The sequence below is a fragment of the Haliotis asinina genome, chromosome 4, assembly GCF_037392515.1.
Source record: "Haliotis asinina isolate JCU_RB_2024 chromosome 4, JCU_Hal_asi_v2, whole genome shotgun sequence".
NCBI classification, from domain to species: Eukaryota; Metazoa; Mollusca; class Gastropoda; order Lepetellida; family Haliotidae; genus Haliotis; species Haliotis asinina.
In genome coordinates this window covers 30,086,337-30,111,012 of record NC_090283.1, presented here as the reverse complement: position 1 = coordinate 30,111,012, position 24,676 = coordinate 30,086,337, and the positions used below count along the sequence as shown (strand labels likewise).

Below are 24,676 nucleotides of genomic sequence, written 5' to 3'. Positions count from 1 at the left end.
CTGGAATTCCTTCTCCTCTCATGAAACAAGAACATAAAGACAGGCGTGTTGAGTGGTGTTTGGCACATGAAAACTTTGACTGGGAAAATGTGATTTTTACTGATGAAAGCTCAATATGGGTATATCCCAATAATGTGAAAATATGGAAAAAGTCTGCATCAGCACCGTTGTATCAACGACCTAAATACAGCCCAAAGTTTCATGTATGGGGAGGGATATCCTTATTAGGAACGACCCCGCTGTGTGTGTTTGAGGGCAATCTGACAAGTCAACGCTACACTAACATATTAGATAATTTTCTTCTTCCAAGTGCACATGTGTTTTATGGAAATGACTGGATTTTGCAGCAAGATAATGATCCTAAACACATCGCAAAACATGCCAAGCAGTGGTTTCAGGAGAAAAATGTGACTGCATTACCATTTCCTGCATATAGTCCTGACTTAATCCCATTGAGAACATTTGGGGGATGATGAAGGAATGTGTGAATGAAAAGGGGTTGACAGAAATTGAAGACATGAAGAGAGAAGTGGTCCGATACTGTGACAGCATAACTCACGAAACACTAACCTCTCTGATAGGAAGTATGCCTACCCGTCTTAGACTGTGCCGTGAAGCTCAAGGAGACTTGATAAAATATTAAATTGTTACCTACACAACATGAAAAGGTCAGTTCACTTTCACAATACATTCAATTTTATCTGATTTGTTCTCGTTTAATAATATGAAATGCTTTAGCTATTCTCAATAATTTTGAACCATACTGTATTACCAATCTTCACTATCATACAGTTATCTTTATCATGCACATATCAGAAGTATTTTTGATTCAAAAATGTTTTATAGACTCTCATGCAACTACAACTATATAACACAGGAAGCATGGGTTTATGGTGATCATTCCATGTTTGAGACATGAGTAAGTGGGTTATCTCCCTTGGCTGGGACAAATCCATTTATGTCCACCTGGTGTGCAAGAATTGAGTTATCCAAGTAATCCTATAATTCTAACAGGGTTGACCTCATTGGTCAAGTGAACAAGGTGTTTGACTGTTTATCGTAAGGATCAATCTTTGAATCCCACACATAACTCTTAACCCAACCTGCTGCTGAGATTGCACATATACCCACCTCAGCAGTCTGATGTTGATAGTGTACCAGCCTCTCTAATAGCAAGGGGCGGCTGCATAGCCTTGTGGTTGCATAGTTTTCTTATCACTTTGAATTCCCCAATGTGTTAAGCCCATTTCTGGTGTCCCAGAAATAGGGCGGAAATTTTGCTAAAAGCTGCATAATACTAAATCCACCCACTGACTCTCTAACAGGAACTTTGTCTTAGACACTTCAGACTCTACCATGTCAGTTTTCTGTCGACACATAGTGGCAAGTTTATCAAAGAACCTGGAAGCAAGGGTCCTTGTCCAAATCTGCCTCCTCTGCTCTTCTGCACCGTCACCACTGTCTCAATACTTGTTGACAAGAGTGCTGGCTTGGAAGACCTGTTTGATCTCACCCGAATGTTGTAACTTGACCTGTGAAGTTCTTCAATGATATTCAGTATGACAATGATGTGATTAAGAATCTCAATATGTTAAATAAACTATATATACAAAGGTGTATTTGACAGGTGTTCATGGCTGTTTGATGAGAGTGAGTGAATTAGTGAATGTGGTTTTGTGCCACTTTTTGCAATATTCCATCAATCTTACAAGGTAGACATACGAGATGAACATCATTTAATCATGTCGTGCAGACATTCTACAATTAATTATATGACTTTGACATTTACTTGTTCACTGAGTGGAGATGTATGATCTGTTTTGGTTTAAAAATCTTGTCTTAGTCATGTTGAGTACTGTTACTGAGGTGGACATGAGTTCCAGAACAAATGGACTCATGTTTGATGTGTTCATTGAAGCTTTTACACCCCATGTGGAGTTGTCTCCCTTACTCATGCCAGGATCCTATGATTGTTGGTTTGAATCTCACACAGCAGGATTAGAACTGTGTTCATGAGAACAATACGTGTAGCCATTTTGACACCACAGTGAGGACTGTATTGGTTCTCTAACATCAACATGATAGATACTTCTAAGGGACCAGTTCAAAAGCTCAATGTCAGATTTACGTCCTTGTTCCTCACATTACCAGTGTGAGTGTTAATAGCCATACACAGTTTGGATCTGATAACATGCACTTGTTTCTCAATGTGTTAGGGAGCTGTGGAGTAGTCTCGTGGTTAAAGCATTCACTTGTCACTCTGAAGGTCTGGGTTTGATGAATGTTTCTAGTGTCTCCTGCCTTGATATTGCTGGAATATTGCTAAAATTATCGTAAATCATTCTCACTCACTGGCAATGTTTTATAAAGAAGCTGAAATATTTAAAACTCCCACTTAACTTTGCCAATCCTGTATTCACCACAAGGTTTTAATCTCAACTGGGAACATTGTAAATCTCTTTCGTCATACATTTCCTAACAGAATCTAGACTACAGTTCAAGTATTGCTGAAATATTAGAAATAGTACTGAGATGTGTTTCTTACACACTATGAGACTTTCTTTGTGAATACTGTAAGGAGTTCGATATTTTCTGATATTTCATTGTTTGAGGGGGAGCGGGATGGAGCCATCTCGTCAAGGTGTTTTGGGCAAAACTGTTTCATGTTTGAGGTTATAGCTGATTAAAGTGTCCATTCAGGTTATTCTCTGTTCTCAGTAATCAGACAGCATTATTACATTTACCAAAATTTGTTTATCGTGTATTGTCTTCACATCATGGGCACTACCAATGTACAGGAAGAATGGCCATTACACTAAGATCAGTTCTCCAAGCTAAATAGGCTGTTTGTGCTCTCTATGCTCTAACATCCTGCTCAGAGCCACATGCAAATGACAGGAATAATCCTTATTCTTTGTAAACTTAGTGATCACATTTTGTAAAAACCGTCATGTTCCTACTTTTTGTTCTGACCTCCACACATGCTGTTTTGCAAACTCCTGTAATTGAACATACAATGATGTCAATAAAATGGATCTTTTTCGCTGCAGGATTCTTAATGCAGTTTGTGCATCTCAAGTCCAATCTAAACTCAGGTTGAACATTATTTGCGACAGAATGTAGTGTTGTTTAAACTGAATTACAAGCTAAGCCTAGCATGAGTATCCCAGCAAAGGGCAGATGTCGACAATCATACGCCTTACAGTCAGCCAGGTCTCCCCAAAAATGTTTCTGTTTAAAAAAAGATTCCATGAGAATGAAAATAATGTACCTATTTAATGACTTCATAGCAACATCCAAAAGAGGTTTTTAACATGTTTGTCTTGAACTTAAAGAATAGAGTTTCTCATGTTTCACACAAAACCTTTTGTGATCTTTGAAAAATTAACATGAATCGCATTTCTGAAATCTGTCTGGTGACAAAAGTGGAGATTTTGAACTTTAGAGTCACAGAAACATTCCTAAATAAAGCACTTGTGTAGATGTCTTAGACTGAAAGTAGGTTGTGAAATTCTTAATTAGTGGTGGTAATATGAGTCACTTTGTCTGGCCCAGCAGTGTTTGCTATAAGGGAGTGTGGAAGGATTTACACCTTAAAATAAACATTCGTCGCATTTATGTTTGGCTGGGTGGGATGGGTTGACTGGCCTTAAACATGGCTTTTTTCATAATAGAACATTTGATTCAAGATGACAATTTGCATATTTTGGTGTGTTGAGTTAATATTTGTTACATTCTGGGGGAATCTGCAGCTAAGGTTTTTGTGTGCTTTATGATGGGGAGGATGGGATTTTTGTAACTGCCTTACTTGATCATTCCTAACACGTTGAAGTGGATGCTTTGAGTGTTTATTGGTGAAAATGACAGAGATGAAGATTGCATCGTTCTGATTGGGAAATGCCTCAAAAGTTTTGAGTATCTGACAAGATGGCTTTGTATTCATCACTTGCAGGCGTATCTCGGGTGTAGTGTTTGAAAATGGCGAGTTCATCTGCAAACAATGTTTTAGTTGAAAACCAGATTTGTTTACTTTTGTTAAATGTAGAAATAGCGTTATTATTCAATGTACTTTCTCATGGTAGTATGTTTGCTATTTCATTTTACATGTGAAAAGTGTTTTCCATGAAATCTTAGTACGTTTTTATGTCTTAATCATTAGTTAATTCATAAATCCAATTGTGAAAATAAGCTCTCTTAACACCTCAGCACCTGCTGTTCAATTTCCTTTCATGATGACACAAAGTCAACTTGATGTTAATATTATGTTAATCTCCAGTACCCCCATATAAAAAGATAAGTTGTGTAAAGAACATATGTATACTCCATGCATGCATATAATGGAACACATGAAGTGTTCCTTGTTTGTTTCCTTGAGTATATTTGCAAGTTCATAAACCTATAATCCTGTCCTGATTTTTGTTTAACACATTCAAGATTCTCTCAGTCTCTCTGATCACCTTAAACAGAAATCTTCTCAAATGCATAAAGGAAGAAACTGGGAACCAGAATTGTCTATTAGTGTACATTAGGGGACTTCATGGGAATGCTGTATTTCAGTGGGCTTGTCTACAGTGGTAAGTGTGACAATATTTGGAGTCCAGTCACAAGCTGGACTATTTACAGTAATTGACCTCGAGGAGGTCAGGTACGAACGACAGATTCTGGACAGGGATGTCATCCTGGCTGTCGAAAGTAAATTAAGTTTTCTCCGCAAGTGACATTTACTTGGTAAACTTAACAGCATGGTTCAAGTTCTTAACCCAACACGTGCTTCAGGCGATACTGTATAAACCAGGCACTCCTTTCTCCAGCGAAAGGTTACTACCTTCACTGAGGATGTAACACGGCCCATCTCTGGGCTTTGTCACCTTGAGCCTCTCAAATCCATTTTCACTCTGTTTTTTTTGCAAGTACATTTTGCTAGCAAAGTTGTAATTGTGTTGTTTTTTTCATTTGTTTTGCTGCATGTGTACAAAGATCAAAGAATCTTTTGTTTCAACTTCAGAAAGAGGAGAGGTCAGGCATAAAAATTCTTGGAATTGTTATCAGTTTAGTTTGGTATGGAGAAGGCAAATATGGATAAGATGGATTTGCATTGACAAATCTACAAGGCATATTTTTCCACTGTCAATCTGTTGCTTAAGTCTGGTTGCCTTTGATGTTTTGGGTGAATTTAGGAGGTTGGTACATATCAGTTGTTCTTGCTATGTCACGATGATTTAGTTCTTGATGTTTGTTAAAACTGGCCAGGGTAAAGAGCAGAAAATCTGTTTCTTCACTTGCGGTGTGGTGTTGAGACATCTAATATTGAGGTGTACCAGAACTGCAGCTGTGTTTCACTACTGACCATAATGACTGTATAGACAGGCAGTTGACGTGCACACATTGACACGTCGACACATTGACACAGCACCAACACTGTAGCATTGGGAATCGTTTGATTCAGGGATGATTTGTTGGTTGGTTTGTTGGTTTGTTGTTTAACACCGCTCTCAGCAATATTCCAGCTGTATGGCGGTGGTCTATAAATAATCAAGTCTGGATCAGACAATCCAGTGATCAACAGCTTGATCATCAATCTATGCAATTTTTTATGCATTATGACAAGCAAGTCTTCAAGTCTGACCACCTGACATGGCAAACATGGGATACTGAAGACCAATTCTAACTGAGATCTCAACAGGTAATTCAGAGATGGATTGTCACAGCATGGCCAATTTGTGTCATACTCTCTTACATGAACTACATCCATCTGAACACTAGAAAATTTACTACAAATTTAGACTTTCAGTTTGTGCCCTTTTATCTGGACTTGAGGTTGTATTAAGAAGAAACTAACAAATTAATATAAATATACAACAATAACCTCTGAGTCAAAAGATGATTGGAATGTTATAATTATGTTGGCAAAGATGAATTTTAGTTAGTATTTTATTTAGTTGCAACAAAGATTTATTTGTAAAAATATACTAGGGAAACTGTAGTGCTCAAACTTAATCAATGTTGAATTATTCATACTTCATAAAATAACACAGGAAATTATCAGAACAATGCAATGAAATACTTTGCCAGTATTTACCCAAGCATGTATTGTTGATTGGCCCTGGATAATTAAAACCATTCAAGTGTATCAGCAAACACAGTTTGCTTACAAAGCGTTTTGTGCTTGATGAAAAAAATAGTTCTTAAGCAGTAAGTTTGAAATTTATCTGTGAGACTTGAAAAATAGACAAGGATTATTGAAATTGTGGTTTTCAAGCTGTGTAAGATTTCCAGACTTGTTTCACTCTCAATTACTTCATTGCAACATGTCAAGTAGATTTCTCTATCTGTGTCTACCAATGTCCAAGATATCAGCATACCAGAGTCTCCTAGCAAATGTCCCCACTTTGCTTGTTAAACAGGTTTAGAATACTTATTGATTGTGCTGACGCGGATCGTGGGCCAGGAAAGTTTCATTCATTGTCACCTGATATCTCAGTGTGTCGTCGATTTCAGCACTTTTGATACTAGTGGTAATCGATGCACAAGCAATGGAAGTCCTTTTGTCATGACTTGCCCCGAAGTCTGGAAGTGTTGAGGGTGATTTGTGTTATTTTTGTTCCATTCTCCATGATTGAGATGAAATGATGGGTTTGGAAAACAGTTTTGTGTTATGGGGCCATATGGCATGTGGAGGTAGTTGTTTGCCGAGCTGTCTTGTAATCATGTGGGTTTACCTGGTTTAGGTTCAATATTTGATGATTTCTGTATTTGAATAAAATGTTGCCATGACAATAGAACTGATGCATGAGCAACGGCAAGTGTTTTGAATTATAGATTATGTGTTGAGTGCAAGGTAATATGCCTGACCTATATAAGCTGATTGTTAGGCTTCATTATGTAGTGCTACTGCGTTAAAACAGTTATTAAATTAGATATATTATTAATATTAGCGTTATAGCAGCTGTTGAGGAAGAATGAAGAATAGGTGAAATGTGAAGAAATGTGTGATATGAATTGACATCTCTTCCTGATATTGACATGTTATTTTTCTCATTGAAGGAGCCCATTATTTCTGCTTAATGGACCATTAATGTGTTTGGGATGCATATATAGAAACAAATGACAAAGTGACGGCCCTGTTTCAATCACAGTGTTGAGAGTCTGCTGTGAGACTTACAGACTGTATATGTGTAGATTTTAGCAGATTAACAGGACGAGTGCCATGTTAGACTTAGCCAGTGATTGTCACACCTGACTAGCCGTGAGACTAGTTGAGTCAGTCCTCGCTACCCTGTGTCAACAGTAGTGTGTGGGGCGGCCGATCAGCTGCAAGAGGAACACTAGCGTCGACCAGTGTACTGGTGGTCTTCCTGGATCGTACAACGAGGAACGCTGGGGAAAGTTTTTTACGTGCTTCTGTTTTCTTCAGCTCCTCCTCTCCGAAAGGAAATAGCTGTCAGCAAGTTTGTCAAGTTTCTGTTAGTTGTTAATTGCACGTACATATCGCGGATAATGACAATGTTTCTCAGGGATGATTGTTCTGTGGTATAGCTGTATGGAGAAAGGAACTGTGTGGAGAGATACAGGTGTTCTTGAAATGGACACACCTGTGTGAAATGTATGAGGTGTAGAAATCACTGTTATTGTTGGATTATATGATATATACATCAGTTTGGAGTTTGGCAAGAAAACTGGATCTTCACATCGTGGTAATGTGGGAATAATTCTTGAAAGGTTTGACGTGATATTGATGATGGAAGGTTGGAAGTCATTTCAATTTCTGGTGCCTTAGTTACCAGAACCTGTTCCCATAATGTTGTTGTTGATAAATGTCAGTATGTGTGGAAGACCCTTATTCTCCCTCTTCTGCCTGTCTTCATGGTTGAGCAATCTGAGTGTTGTGAACGACAGCTGTAGAGCAGAGTAGTGTTCAGTGATGTGTGTTCTCACAGGGCATTGACTGGTGTACATTTCAGTAATAGACACAGCTTTGAGACAATCAATATTGATCTCATGAAATGACCACTTTGTGATTGCCCAGTGATATGGTAGGACACACGTGTTTTCTATGTAAAACGTAATCCAGGATTATACCTGTGTGTTCTTCAAAGGATTGAGCATGTACATGATAATAAGGTTACATGACATACTGACATGGGAACTCTATCGAAATAAACACTTTTTTTAATTGTACATATACAAAATCAAACATGTTGGAGCAAAGTGAAATAAGTAGTGGCCAGGTTGTCACCGAAATGAAAACAGTTACGGAAACGGTTTCTATTAATGGAACAAATGGAGAGACAGGATACAACTCGGAAAACAGCGGACAAGATGAAATCCATGATTCTCCACGCCGGACATATTCTGAGTCAGATATTTTATCTGTCACCACAGGTGATAGACAAGTTAAGGCTGATGATTTGTATCCATTTCCAATATTTTTCAAGAGATCTAAGAAAGACCCTGGATCTAAACTTCATGATGCTTTGATAGAAGAATTGTCCTCAGTCCTCAACAAGCGTAAGATCACAAAGCGTAACTCAGGATTATGGGAAATTGATGAAGAATCAAATGAGACGAAATATAAGAGCATTCGAGAACAGAGGCAACAATCTCGATCAGTTGAGAATATCAGTGTGTTTGCAAACAAAGAATTACTAGCAAAATTAGAGAGTCACTTTGCACGTAACTTGCAGAATCAGAGACAAGCTGACGAACCTGCATCCCAAACACCAAATGGACAATCCTCTTCCCCACAAGCACCTGCCCATACACCCCTGGAACAGATTCCATCACCCCCACCTGTCTTTGCCCCAGGGCAAATTCCTCCGCCCCCACCCCTTCCTTTTGGGAGCCTTGGACAGAGTCCTGCTCCTCCTGGAGGCCCTGGTCAACCTCCAGCATCCTCCTTGGGACAGCAGACGAAGTTGGTGTCGGTGAATGGAATAGTTTATAATGGGGTTGGTGCAGATGAGAGCAGTTCCTCACATCACCGAGTCACAGTTACAAATAAAGAGACTGGGGAACAAAGGAAGAGTTATTCCAGAAAGTCTGATGGAGCATCTGAACATGTGGACAGTGGATCTAGTTCTTCAGATTCACAACATCACAACAGTGATGTGTTGAGAAATAAACATGTGCGGATTTCAAAATCAAAGGAGTTAAGTTTTGGTGGTGAGGAAAGTGATAGTGACAATGGTGGATACAACTACAGGTCTTATACCCTTGGTGGACGAGGTCACCGACCTTCACATGGTATTGACAGTGGTCAGTTTAGGTCACAAACACTAGACAGGAGTTTTAAGCATGTGACAAAAATAAATGTAAGAAATGGTCACTCAACAGGTGGAAGTCATATATTAAATGAGGAAGAGCCAAATGAGATTCGGAGTCTTGACAGACGAAATGTACATGTACACAAAGGTGTGAATGTTGAAATAGAAAAGTCAAGAACTCTAGGAAGGGACAGATCTGGACCAACATACAGTTCTTATGTAGAAAAAGATGGCCGTATTGAACGGCACACTTCATTTAATGCCCATTCTAAGGTGACTGTTGTTGAAAGACGAGACACCAACACCAACAGTGGTCAGGGGAATGTATCGTCTCCTATGTCATTTCTTATCAAAAGGAATGACTCCTCCGAACATGAGACTGATCATGCCACTTGGTCAACAACTGTAGATCAAAGATATCGATCACAGAGTTCTGACAGTCTTCATCCAGCTAGATCATGGGTCACACAAGGTGAACCGTCAGCAGCGACATTGAAACAGTCCAGTGTCCATCACATCCAGTCTCGGACAGTGGATGGTCAATTGCACCCTGTGCTCAAAACTCGGAAAGGCTCACCTGAACGAAAAGTGATCCGTTCCACTTCAATCTGTCACAGGAATAATGATACAGAAGTTTATATATCAGCTGAAAGGAGCAACCAACAGAAGATGTATGTGGTTAAACTGCCCACCTCTCAACCTCTGTCTCCTCCAGTCAGATCACCTATTGGAACTACTCATAGTGGTCCTGGTAAGTTTCATATTGTCAGGTCACCAGTCAGATCTACTTAGATTAGTCCTGATTAGTTTCATATCATCCAGTCATCAGTCAGAGCTACTCATCGTATAAGTAGTCCCGGTTAGTTTCATATCATCATGTCATCAGTCAGCTACTCAACATATAGGTAGTCCTGGTTAGTTTCATATCATAGTCGTGGCTAGTTTCATATCATCAGGCCACCAGTCAGCTGCTCATCATATAAGTAGTCCTGGTTAGTTTCATATCATCAGGTCATCAGTCAGCTGCTCATCATATAAGTAGTCCTGGTTAGTTTCATATCATCAGGTCATCAGTCAGCTGCTCATCATATAAGTTGTCCTGGTTAGTTTCATATCATCAGGTCATCAGTCAGCTGCTCATCATATAAGTCATCAGGGGCGATGGTGTAGCTTTTTTGGTTAAAGTGTTGGCTTGTCATGCCAAAGATGCAGGTTCCAATCCCCAACATGGGTACAATGTGTAAAGCCCATTTCTGGTAAATCCAAACTCACTCACTCACTTTATATATGTGAAAATTGCTTGCCATGCAAACCTTCTGTCAGTGGTGGAGGGTGGGTTCAGATGAGTGACTTTTTAAGAAAAGCAAGCAAGTACAGAAAGGAAAGGACGAACAGCAGTACACACAAAGATTTGTGATTTGCGGGCAGAATAAATCACAGTATACAACTGTCTTCAAAATAGAGTGGCGTAGGGGTAGGTGTGTGGTTCAAGGGTTGGCTTATCACACCGAAGATCTGACTTTGAATCCCCACATGGGTACAATGTGTCAAGCTCATTTCCGGTGTGCCCAACCGTGATATCACTGGAATATTGCTCAAAGTGCTTGCTAACTCACTCACTCACTCACTCACTCACCCACCCACCCATATCATCAGGTCACCAGTCAGCTACTCATAATAGTCCTGGTCAGTTTCAGTTTCGTGTAGTCTAATCAGTTATCAGCTCACATATATTTTGGTTTATCTTTGAATCACTGAATACAGTCACATTTCCAGAAATACTCTCAGTGAGCACATTTTGTGGATCCCACCTCATCCCTGGCCCTGATAATGCCAGGAAACCTGTGTCAACTTACAATCTTAGATCCTTGGTCTGACATATATGTGTGAATCTTAGTGCTGACCCTACAATGAGGAACTATGGCAACTGGAGAACATCTCGTTCCACAAACACTGCTTGTTTGAGATTCTCATCAGGTTGAAATTTGGGAGTCCACTGAACAGCTACTATGTGGGCATGCCACATGGTGATAGAAGCAGCACATTTATCTCAGTGTTTTGTTTTCTCCAGTGTTTTAGGGACAGGTACCCTACATTAAGAACATATTCCAGTAAGGGGCAGGGACACTATGGACAGACTGGAGATAATGTGAAGGGCTAGCAGTGGAGATGTAACTATTTGCCACCTTTCATTTCTGTCTATAGAGTATTTTATTGACCATAAGCAAGTGCTTACCTCAGGAGTTGGTTCAAGATCAGAGAGAAGTGGTAAAATCTAAATGGCTAATGGTTGCTGTAATAGGGAGAGTTGTGTTACTTTAAATAACAATGGACTCATTTTTGGCTGTTTTATTTCCACACTGTCGATTTAGTTGACTTTATGTTTCTTGGCACCTGTTTTCTGCATACATGACTGAATAATCTTCCTATCTCATTATGTGTATATCTGAAGCCCACATGAAACTACCTCCACATGAACCTAGCAAATGCAGTAGTACAGTAATGCAGTAGTACAGTTATATAGTTGTACAGTAATGCAGCAGTACAGTGCTGGGACATGCATGTGTGTACACATATTGTTTATCCATGCAGATTCTTTTACTCCACTGTATTTTGGCTGTGCAAAGGTTGATGATTATTTTTTTATGTTGTTAGATTCATTCTTATTAATGAAAGCAAATACAAGAGAAAAGAATTTTGACATATCTAAACACATTGAACCAAGTCCACAAAGTGACCTGAGCTGTAAGAGAGGTGTAGGTCAATAAATGTAAGCTAGCGTATGGGGTAATGATTCTCTGAGCAACATTGTTTTATGGAACAGATGACAGGAAACATTGTTTTGTGGAACAGATGACAGGAAACATTGTTTTGAGGAACAGATGACAGGAAACATTGTTTTGTGGAACAGATGACAGGAAGTAATTCCAGATTCTGAGAAAAATCACTAATCACATTGCGCCATGCCAGCTGAAGAAATTTTCAACTGCCCCCTCTCTGTCAATGGTAAAAAAAGCCAAACCAAACCAAACAAAACAAAACGGAAACAACCCCTAAACAATCATCAATGTCTAAAAATTTGTGATATTTACATTACTTTGTGTCAATGTCTAAGTATTTGTGAACATTCCATTTTAACACAATGTTTATCTTTAAATGTACACCTTTCAAGAAGATAAATATGTAATCAGAGGACGGCCAATATCATTATCTCCAACTCGTGTGATCCAGCTTACAGTGGTGAAATGTACAACAGTGCTGTCAGATACTTCAACATGATTATCTGACAGCTTGCCATGTATAAACTGATAATGACAATCAAGTTGTATCCTTGATATTTACGTAAGAAATTTCAAAACATGACCCTTTGCAACGATAGTTTTATGAAACGTTGTGAGGGTGTGTGGGCCAACTGACCAAAGCTGCCTGCTCTCTGAGCAAACAGAAGGTGATAGGTTGCAAACTATGTGTGTAGATTTCGTTCAGGAATGTTGAGTGATTTCGATAATTGAAGCAAAGGTCAGAGAGATCATTTGGTGACCAGTTTCAGGTCACATGTAAATCGTTTGATGTTTTCACGTTGGTACCAGAGACTTTAAATTCAATTAAGACTGTCTCATAACAATCAGAGCTTAATTAAAGAAACAATTTATGTAAATGGTGTTATTGAATTAACTCAGCTTTCTGGACGTGCTGACTGTTTTGTAGAAAGAACTGAAAGAATTTAGAATCATTTTGAATTTAGGAAGTTAAGATGTATGCACTGATTTGAAAGATTTCTAATGTAAGATGGAACTACAAATACATGAAAATCGGAAAATATATGAAATTGTTTAGTTTTTTGTTTGTTTGTCTTTTAACATGTCATGCCATCATGCAAAGAGCTATATCTTTTTCAAGTAACCGATCTGAACAAAATAGCTGACACTAGACTTATCAGTCAAAACATTTTTTTTATTTAATAACTGGGGAAAAATTACAGAATTGCTTCCAGGAAATTTCCTCAGTGGAAAAAATGTAAAAAAACTAAAATTAAGTGAGATTTGACATTCATATAGGTGTAGAGCCTTCATCAGCTTTCCCATAAGCATTAAAGTTTAATGATTTTCTCGGTGTTGTTGAAATATCTTGTTTGCACGCACATGTCAACTTTGAATTTCTATATATTTCGACATCTCATTCAGTCATTCATTCAGTATACATTGTCCCCACTCCCTTTAGAACAGTTGTAATTGATATGGAAAAAACAGATGACCTTCAAATTAAGGTCTTTTCCTGAAAATACAAAATGGTGAAGCATCGCTGTTGGATTCAACTTTTTGTAAATATCACATGAAGCTGAATACAGCTTGTGAGTATTGTGAATGTACATAAACATGCATAATTAACAGTAATGTATACAGTGAGTTTTACTTTCAACATTCATGACGTCACCCAAGGTATTTGTCTAGAAGCTAGTTCAGTGGAATGTCGCCATATGAGAAAAGCACAATACAAACTGCAGCTGATTTTAATGATAACCTCTAGTTGGGTTTGTGGCCTGTACGCCATTGAACAGTGTGAAGTATTGCTCTACTGTTTGCTGTCTATAAACCAAATATGCTGAAATTAAAATAATTGTTTGAAAAACTGCGTTAAATGAATGTATTTATTCATAGAAAATATTTATGCACCTCACAAAATCCATTTCATGTGAAGTAAGACATTAAGCAAGACCTGGGTTTGATTCATGACAAGGGTACAATGGTGTCTCCTGCCGTGATATTGCTAGGATTTCGCTAAAGGTAATGTTAAACCATAATCACTCACACACTTATTTCCTTATGTATGTAGAACTACATCGTGTAAACTTTCTTGTAAGGCGTACAGGAAAAGAAACCTCTCAAAATTTACCACTAAACCACAGGACCAGTGAGTAGACAATACCACTTGTATTTTGTACCGACCTGTGCTTGTGCCACTGGCATTTTGTACCCACCTGTGCTTGTGCCACTTGTATTTTGTATCCACCTTTGACTCAGGTATCAAACTGATATTGATGTCACATGAAGTAATTTTCATAAGAAGTATGGAAGATGAAATATCTAACAAGAGTTGTGCTGAACTTTATTCAAGGTGTATATTATCAGGTGTGTGTGTTTTTTTCAATTTATAAGCAAGTGATTTCTGCAGGTGTATTATAGATGAGTCCAGATATTCTGAGCATGGTCAGATGCTGTATACATTTATAAACACTGTCACATTCTTAGGATCAAAAGAACCTCCCCAAGAACATTCAAGAAAAACTGATTAACTGTGAAATATTCTTAAGAAATTTGAAAGACATGTTCATTATGCAAGAGCAGAAGCATGTATAGTACTGATCTCTTGTCGAGAATGTCTTCTAGTGCCAAGTCATTTCTCCCTAAGTTGATTTCCCTGTAACTACAGTCGGTGATTCCTGGCAGTGTTTATGTCACCACCATCCTCAGACAGATCAATAGGTTGTACAATCAGTAGTATTGTTGGGCTTGTCTCCACATATCTGAGTCAGGTGAGTGGTTTTTCTACATTCGACAAATCAATTACACATCAATATTTCTAGGAGTTGGGCCCTCACAGTCCCATTCCTTGCCAATATTATTATTGGTTTGTTGCTTCTGGGTGAAACTCTAAGCTCATGAAGGAGGATCTAGGCTATGGAAGTATATTGTGTTTAAGGGTAGATCAGGGTTTGTGTTGAGGAGTTTTAACTAATGACAAGACAACTATGCTTGTCATAAGGGGTGACTAATGGGATCGGGTGATCAGACTCACTGACTTGGTTGACACATGTCATCAGTTCCCACTTGTGCAGATTGATGCTTGTGCTGCTGATCACTGGATTGTCTGGTCCAGACTGAATCCTTTACAGACTACTGCCACAGAGCTGGAACTTTGTTGAGTATGGCATAAAATTAAGCTCACCACTCACACACTGATACAGTGTCATGATGCAATACATATCTTGATACGTATGTCACTTCATAATCTGCTGAAACCATGCAACATTAATTTAGGATACAATAATTGCATCACTCTACCTAGATCACGATATGTTACGCATTGGTGAAATGATGCATCAGTGTCATGATATGATACATATCTTGATGCAAAGGGTGAAACCATTTCACAATGCAATGGGTCAGGATAACATATGTGAGGGTAAAATAGTTCATTGCCACAATACAAAGCATATCTCAATACACATGTCACATAATAACATTATTTAATGTAGGGGTGAAATAGTGCAATGTCATGATACCAAATGTAGCTCATGTCATGATATGACATGATATGTCGGCTTTAAAACAATGCAACATCTTGAGACAGGATGTATCGCGATGCATAGTTCAGGGTATGATGTGATGGCATGACACAATTCACATTACAATTCACTGGGCACATGATATGTAGGGGTAAGTCATAATAGATTCATAAATACACAATGCCAATTAGAAAGTGGTCAGATGAAACATATGTAATGTTTGCAATAACACTTTCGTAGTATTATACTTTGTTCTAGTACTTTTGTTGGTTCAGTCCCATCCAGCTGAGTGGGTTAGGAATCTGTGTTTTGTTTAAATATTTTAACAATGTTACCAAACCACATGCAAAAGCAGGGGTTCAAGAATAATTTGACAAGCCACTTGCCACAAGGCTAGTGACTACAAGAAAGTAACTTGTCCGGACTAATTTTCTGTTTGCCCTGATTTTATGTCACAATGAGTGATGTTAATGTTTACTAGACTATTTATTGAAGAGTGATAATTTCACTCTGTACTGTCTCTACTTTATTATTATTGCAAACTTTAATAGCTTCATTTATAATGAGCAAATGTGAAATGTGAATTATTTGCAGTTTGAAACCATAAGTGGAAATTATCAAGTAGTCCACACACCAGTAAGATGAAGAAGAAGAAGGGTTTATTTGTATAAAGGCCAATCGACCCATAGAACAAGATGGTACAATAGTGATCTTGGTTACCAGTTTCATTAAACAACGCTAACAGGAGCGGAATAAACATGTTCTAAGTACTTGACAAAGTTATTTATGATATTAATGTCTGATGATGTACATATGCTATGGAGGGAATAATAGTATCCATGGACCGTTTTTGGAATGTAACGCCGACGCATATCCTCATAGCGTTTACAAATATAAACAATATGAATTTCATCCTCGGTACTTTTACAGTGTTTGCATAACACAATGTCGTCATTGCAAGAGGCAATACTTCGTCTAGCATATTTGATACCAAGTGCACTGGATCCTGATCTGAATAACGTGAAAAGACGTTTAAGTTTATTACTTATGTTCAATGATAGATATTTTTCACAAGTCAGCAGCGATTTATGTGATTTGTAAAACGACAGCGAAGGAGCATCTAGGGAAAGATGCCACTCTTGCATGGAGCAGTTGTTAATTCTTTCGGTAAACATATACAGAAACATTTTTGTATCGCCAACATCTTGGGAAATCCAAGCAGTACCAAAACCATAATGAAATAACAAATCACTGACGTGACGAGCCCATGTTGCACGTTTCCTGAATTCAACAGATAATAGGAATTGATAACATTGATATGGATATCTACTTGGATGCATTCTTAATAATCTCAGCCAGTATTTAATACATTTGACGTAATAAACATTGCTTAAGGGTGCCCTCCCACATTCCCCATATGCAACAGCATTAGATGATCTGTAACTAATCTGAAGTAAGAATTTGCAAAATTTTCGATGGATAATTTCAATACTTTCTCTCTTTTTAAAACCCCATATCTCTGCACCATATGTTAGAATTGGTACAATTTTTTTATCAAAGATGTATAATCCTTCTGAGGGTGACATGTCGTATCATCTTATAAATGACTTGATCGGCCACAGTGCGTTATTAGCTTGATCGGATAATGTTTTACATGCCCTAGTCCAAATCAGTTTTGGAGTTATCATAAGTCCTAAATACTTATAAATATTGACAGTTTCCATCTGGGTACCATTATAAAACCATTTTTCATGTTTGGACAATGGGCCACCCATTTTAAAGACAATAATTTTACTTTTATCAGTATTAATATCCATGCCCCATTGATGTGAATATATATGTAAGGCGTCAAGGCGACGCTGTAATCTTACGACAGTATCGGCAATCAAAACCAGATCATCTGCAAATAAGAGAGCAATGATATTCAACATATTTTCAGAGATAAATATACCATCATCAAACTTGGTTTCTAATATCGATACAAGTTCATTGATATATAAAGAGAATAGTACAGGACTAAGGACACAGCCTTGCCGAACCCCACAGGCGCTACCAAAATATTCAGTTAATTTCTTACCGTACTCACAGATTACAGTGGCCTTGACATTAGTATACATATTTTCAATCAACTTGAAAAATTTACCGTGGATCCCATTGTGCAAAAGAACATACAATAGTTTAAACCTATTCACCATATCAAAGGCCTTACAAAAATCTATGAATGCAACGTATATCTTCCCATTTTTGCGTGTTAAATATTTCTGAATGATTGTCTGGAGAATAAAGATACTGTCCACAGTCGAATGGTCAGTCTTAAATCCACCCTGATATTCTCCAATTATCTCATGAAGTTCCAAGAAGTACTCCAACCGTTTGTTTAGAACAAGTTCTAAACAAGTAAGATACCATTATATGGTTCCCAGAAATGAAAACTGACTTGCATCAGGCGATGGGATTTTTGAACCCGTAAAAAGCCTTTTTCTTCTCTTCAATCCCCAGAACAGAAATATTGAGAAAATGCAAAGAAAGACATGCTTGTCAAAATGTATCTGCACAAATACAAAAAGCAATCTATTTATTGTATTTATCTGTGTATATGCATCTATCAAGATAAAACTGTAGTTACAATTGCTTGATAGTGATATTGTGTAGATGACAGGAGCTGACAGTTCATTCTGAGGTGGCTTTATTCGTTTGTTGTCAGGTATTCTGCCCACACAAAGACATGATATAGCCATGATGAAACTGGGACAGGTTAAAGCATTTGGAAAGTGAAAACAGTTTTACATAATGACTGGAAGACATGTTTAAAAAATAAGAGCAGTGTTTTCAGTGTTACATACGTTCATGATGGTTTTTTCATAAACAGTCAGATGTTTGTTGTAGAAGGGAGGAAATGTCAGAATATTATGTTCTTCTTTGTCTGTTGGACATATGAAAACCTGGAAAACAAGGAATGAATGAAGTAAAGAACAGCTGTGTTACACTTAAACCAAAGTGAAATAATCTTTTTTATATATTGGAATAAGGAGATGCAATGGCCCATTGCAATATTGCAGAAAAACTTGCATCAGTGTCCTACATTTAGGATAATGTTTGATTGTCTGGTTTGCAAAGAAATATGTGTGATTTATGTTGAGTCCTTCATATCATTATGGAGTAGTAGAGTGGCCTGGTGGTTAAAGCGTTTGCCCGTCAAGTGGAAGACCCCAGAGCTCAATCCTATACGTGGGTACAACGTGTGAAGCCCATCTCTGGTGTCCCTTGGTGTTATGTTGCTGGATTATTGTAAGAAGTGGTGAAAAGCTCTCTTAATGTTATTTCAAATCAATGACTGAAACCTAGCTGTGAATTAGAATAATCTTAGACAGTGAAACAGTCTCCACAAACTGTCTTATGGTGTACGAGTGTTGGGACATTGTTTATTTGCATTTTTAAAGCATATTGCTATATATAATAACTCAGATGGGAACAGCATATGACAGAGTTAAACTTTGCACCTAAAATTGATAATGGTTGTCACAAACCAGAACATTAGAACAAGGATTACAAGAAACCAAAGTGTATTTGCATCCCACTGTGTAGCTGAGTTCTCAGATCACATCATACATGCACAGACAGACAGACAAACAGACAGACAGACACACACACACACACACACACACACACACACATGCACACATGCACACATGCACACAAGCACACACTCACACACTTAATAACTAATTGCTTCCTGTGTTTCTAAATGCCTTAATACCTATTACATGTAGTTTGTCCACAGGTGAGACAGTGCTCAATCAGTTCATCTAACTGACCACCATGGTCATGTTGGTCCATCTAGTTTTTCAACCACGTGGTATCAGTACATTCCACTGACCACCGCTAGTCCATCCGACTGTTATTCCACCTGTACCATCAGTTCATCTGACTGTTATCCCATCAGTACCGTCAGTTCATCCGAGTGTTATCCCACCTGTACCATCAGTTCATCTGACTGTTATTCCACCTGTACCATCAGTTCATCTGACTGTTATCCTATCAGTACCGTCAGTTCATCCGACTGTTATTCCACCTGTCCCATCAGTTCATCCTACTGTTTTCCCATCTGTACCATCAGTTCATCTGACTGTTATCCCATCTGTACCATCAATTCATCCGACTGTTATCCCATCTGTACCATCAGTTCATCTGACTGTTATCCCATCAGTACCATCAGTTCATCCGACTGTAATTCCATCTGTACCATCAGTTCATCTGACTGTTATCCCATCTGTACCATCAGTTCATCTGACTCACAGTTATCCCATCTGTACCATCAGTTCATCTGACAGTTATCCCATCTGTACCATCAGTTCATCTGACTGTTATCCCATCTGTACCATCAGTTCATCTCACTGTTATCCCTCCTGTAAGGTCAGTCCATCTGACTGTAAACATTTTGCAGGCTGCATTTGAAACATTTACATGTGTGTGCGGAATGCACATCAAAACATGATTAATCCTAACCATGAAAACTTAAACTATACAACATATTGAAAAGTCACATGCAACGCAAAAGCACAACTTTGCAGATTGTGATACCTTTGGGTATGCACTTTTCCCAAACAAATCATCAAAGATGCCAACTCAACCTATAATGTGAAAACAGCATGATGATAAAAAGCCTGCAAAATCAGGGTTCAAACGATTCACTAATTTTCCCCAGCACTCCCCGTTCGATGGAGGTAAACCCAGGAACAAAATATTGCACTTTGAGTTTGCAATTATACACTTAAAACTTTGTTTATTTGTTTTTTGTCAATCACCTATGCATTTTATGTATCATGAATAACTGTAAGTGATAATTATGTTTGAGTTTTGGGTTGCATGTGACCTTTAAACATTCTTTAGTGTCATTTATTACTTTATTAAAGCTTGTCCATATATATATTTAAACATTGCTTTAAACACGAGTAATTCTCTCTATAACCATAGCTCATGCATTCCAGCTCACTCCATCCACCCGTTATGTCTACTTGATACCACGTGTACTGTCCCCATGCACCCCATGACCCCTTGAATATATACCCAACAATCTGGTTGTGTTTGGACAATCTGTTACATGTCCATGAGCTGCCTTTCCAGTGAAGTGAAATACTGATCTTGACAATGATAAATGATTCCTGACACCAATAGGAAAGCATTGTATTCAGTGCCTCCAAATATATTATAATGTGGCATGACCACCAAAGATTGACAGAAGTGGATATTATTTGTAAATCATTAAGACAGGGTGTTTACTTCTCCCAGTTTAGTTCCCCTAAGGGGTCATCATGTATTAACCGACCCCAGCAAACCCCAACAATCATCTGCACCTGTCCTGGGTTGCTTCTGAGATGACCCCTTTGATCTGTTTCTGTTTCAAGAATGATAGTGAGGCTCCATGGTAGCTACATCCTCAATAGTTTCAGCATTAAAGTTATTATTTTTATGTCAGCTATCTTTTATAATGAAGCAAAGTCAGATTTCAAAATAATGTTTCCTTTGTAATAGAATATCAACGCACACAAATTTGCATAATGCAATTGTCTGTTCCAAATAAGTCGCTTCGGAAAAATCTACATTGCTTATTTCTGCACTAATCTCTTCTCAGTAAAGTCCTTGTTTTATGTTTCCTATCTCCCTGACATTGGAAGTGTGCTTAACCCTAACTTAGTTTAACACTAGATATTACACACTTTCATGTATCGACTACATAAATAAATGTGAACAAAAACAGTTGTTGTTTTCTATTTCTGACAGCACAATAGTCATTATCATAATGTTCATGTGAAATACATTATTTTCATTAGTCAGTGACACTTTAGCTAGTTTTCATGTCACCCCTTCCCAGGAGGTTGAAAAAATATTATACCCTCTGCCACCTGAAAAACCTGTGTCTGTGCACAGTTGTTTGAAAGTTAGATTCCAGTTTGTAGAATGTGTCATGTAGAACTGGTAAAATGACTAAAGTGACCTTCCTCCCTACATACTATAGTTCAACACTTATCCAGTAAGTGTCATGAAAAGATAGTAATGGCTTTGTTCAGAAATACTCTTCTGAGTGCAATAATTAGTATGCTGTCCACTAGTCTACAGGCTAAAATAAGGATCAAATTCTGTTTTTTCATTTATGTAGAACTTTGGAGTCAATGGATCTGTAAAGCAAGGAAGCCATACCAGTGTGGTATTATTTTCATTACTGACTTGTAGTTGACCCATTATAAAAGGACTGCTGGCCAGTGGTGAGCCCTTTGGTTGTGGAATAATGGAGTAAGGCTTTATTACTTTCTCCAGACTGGAATACAGCTGTCCTCACAATGACTGAAACACATGGAAACCACACGGACAGATTTATTACTTTTACAGGTAATATCATATAGATAGCATGCTCCAGAGCTGATACACACGATCCCGATGTAAGGCTTTGTGTTAAAGTGAATCAGACTGGATCTAGTAAGTCCAATAAGGCATGAAATATAGTCACTATGGTGCAAGGATAGTTAAGCCTTCAGATGTATACAAAGGGACTTCATTTACTCCAGAGAATGTTTTGTGCAATTAGTTTCTTGTTTACAGGCTGGGGTTATAGACATGTTGAGGGGATCAATATTCCATTTGTGGTCAGTTTGTAAATACCACAAAATCCTGTCAGTCTGGAAACCTTCCCTTTTGTTTTTTTTTTGGGTAGTCTTTGTTTTGATGCAGAAATATTACTGAACTTTGTCAGTCTGGAAACCTTTCCTTTGTGCCCTTTTGGGAGCAGTCATGTTCTGATGCAGAAATATTACAAAACCTTAATTTGTCAGTCAGGAAACCTTTCCTTTGTGCCCTTTCGGGAGCAGCCGTGTTCTGATGCAGAAATATTACAAAACCTTGTCAGTCTGGGAACCTTTCCTTTGTGCCCTTTTGGGAGCAGTCATGTTCTGATGCAGAAATATTACAAAACCTTGTCAGTCTGGAAACCTTTTCTTCTGCCTTTTTGGGGACAGTGTTGTTCTCATCCAGAGATAATGGTAATATATATGTGTCTGGCATTTATTAAAGGTATAAACTGTGTGTATCAAAGCAGTCACATAGAGGTTATTCTGTCACCAAGTTCTAGATTGAGGTTGTGTATATTTAAGATGAGATCAGAGTCTCATTCAAGCCAAATATTTGGTTTAGTTATTTCAAGTTACCTTTATAGCAATAAAGGGGCTCACTACAGTTCCACCCCTCCTTTCATTGTATCCATCTTCTTCGCTTGATGTTGTGAACTGACTCTTGTTTGTTTGATCTCTTGTGTAATCACAGACAAGGGGCGTTACTCTTGTTTTTTATTGAGTGGTTTTCAGGTGGCTTTGATGCGGAGACAACTTTTCGCTCAAAACATTGGTCATGAACTATGAGGAACACAGAACCAAACTGAATTACATTCTGGAGATTTACTTTGGTCACATGTCAAATTTTATTCCATTCTACCATCTTTCTGATAAAGTTCCGTTGTGTTACAGGAAGTCCATTCACCCAGGAGATCGGGGAGGGAGCTCTGGCTACGGCCCATGGAGATGGGTTGTACCGGGGTGAAGAAGACAAGCCTGCTACCTTCTTCGTGGAATCTGGAGGGATTACTGGTGAACCCACAATACAAGTCGATGGTACGTATACAGAACAGTGGTCATGTGACATGTTTTACCTGTATGGAAATGGTCATGGTTTATGAAAAGTGCTGATGTATTTACACACGGTAAACACAAGATGTGGAAATATATATCATTTGACAGAAATATCATCATTTCAAGAAACTTTCATAGCACAAATTTGCTTCAGCTGTGTGCTTCAATATAAAACAAAATCAGTTGAGATGATGAATTTTCATCCTTCTTTCCCATTATTCAAGGACTGAGAATTTATATTCTTTCTTGAAGACTTTAAAATTTGGTGTCAGTGGTTGCTTGCTTATTGTTTTTTGTTCTGTTTTCCTGAAATAACAACTGTAATGGTCGGCATTTTTTCTGAAGAACCTGCCTTGGAGTAACATTGATTCATGCCTGAATATTTTTGTTCTTGTTGTTTATATTGTGATAAGAAGATGTCTTTTATTGTCATGTGTGAATTACTATTTTCCATCATGATGTCATGTCTTTTTTATCCACAAGGGACCTGAGATACTTATTCTGCCAAAATATGAAACACAGTTTTCTGGCTTCTTTTGCAAATATGAATTTACAAATTATTCAGGCAATATGCTCTATATTCATGTCTGGGCTAACTATATCCTATATAACTATATATTATTATCCTTATAGCCATATTTATGACAGGGAGCTGGCCTTGATTTCTTGAAACAAACCTGGGTTTGAGTTTTGACTTATGGTAGAGTTTTTACTCAAGTTTGATAAAACACTAGAAAATGCGTTTCCCAAAATGAACTGAAATTGATTTTGAGTTTAAACTTAGTAGACAGTTTGAGTTTGATAGACAGGTTACTTGAGTTGTCAAGTTTTTGAGTTTGGTCAAAGAAATGTAAATGAGCTTGTCAAAATTGTCAAACTCAAGTAAAGATTTGAGTACAAAACTTGAGTTTTTTTCGAGAAATCGGGTCCCAGGCAGACTTTCTTGATATGATCTCTCCCGGTACACCTTGCAGGTACAAATGCGTTACACCATGTGTTTCATGTATATGTCATGAAACTGATAGTGATGGATTTCACTTTTACCATATAGCCTACACTTCTACAGAAGAGATTAGTGTTCTATCCCAACAGACTGTGGATGTTGATGTGTGTTCTACCCATTATCAGGACTTACATGTGCTGGCCAAACAATTGCTTCAGCACAACGTCTAGCTGTGTTGATGGAGAGATGAAGAGTGTTTTTTGTGTGAAACTTGTTGAAGGATGAACCTGATGACATTTTCATGCATGGTCTTGGATTTAAAGTCCTGACTATTCTTGGTCATCGTGTCAGGTGTCACTGGTTTTTTCGTGTCTGTTGCAAGAGGTGTAACTGTAGTGAATATTGCTTGGTTGTTTTTGTTTTGTGAAAGTTTACTGTAGTTTTGTCTTTCACATATATTCTACAGTTTTGTGTCTCAGGTACTTGCTATAGTATTGACTCTCACATA

The 24,676-nt window shown here is 37.9% G+C and overlaps 1 protein-coding gene across 3 annotated transcripts in view; it reads left to right on the top strand.

The window, feature by feature from the left end:
* Positions 1–24,676, top strand: part of LOC137281480 (filamin-A-like) — a 124,849-nt gene that overhangs the window by 87,883 nt on the left and 12,290 nt on the right. For all 3 annotated transcript variants that reach the window (XM_067812732.1, XM_067812731.1, XM_067812733.1), the window contains one exon: positions 23,064–23,207. In XM_067812732.1, coding sequence (XP_067668833.1) covers positions 23,064–23,207 — 144 coding nt within the window. The remainder of the gene's footprint in view (positions 1–23,063; positions 23,208–24,676) is intronic.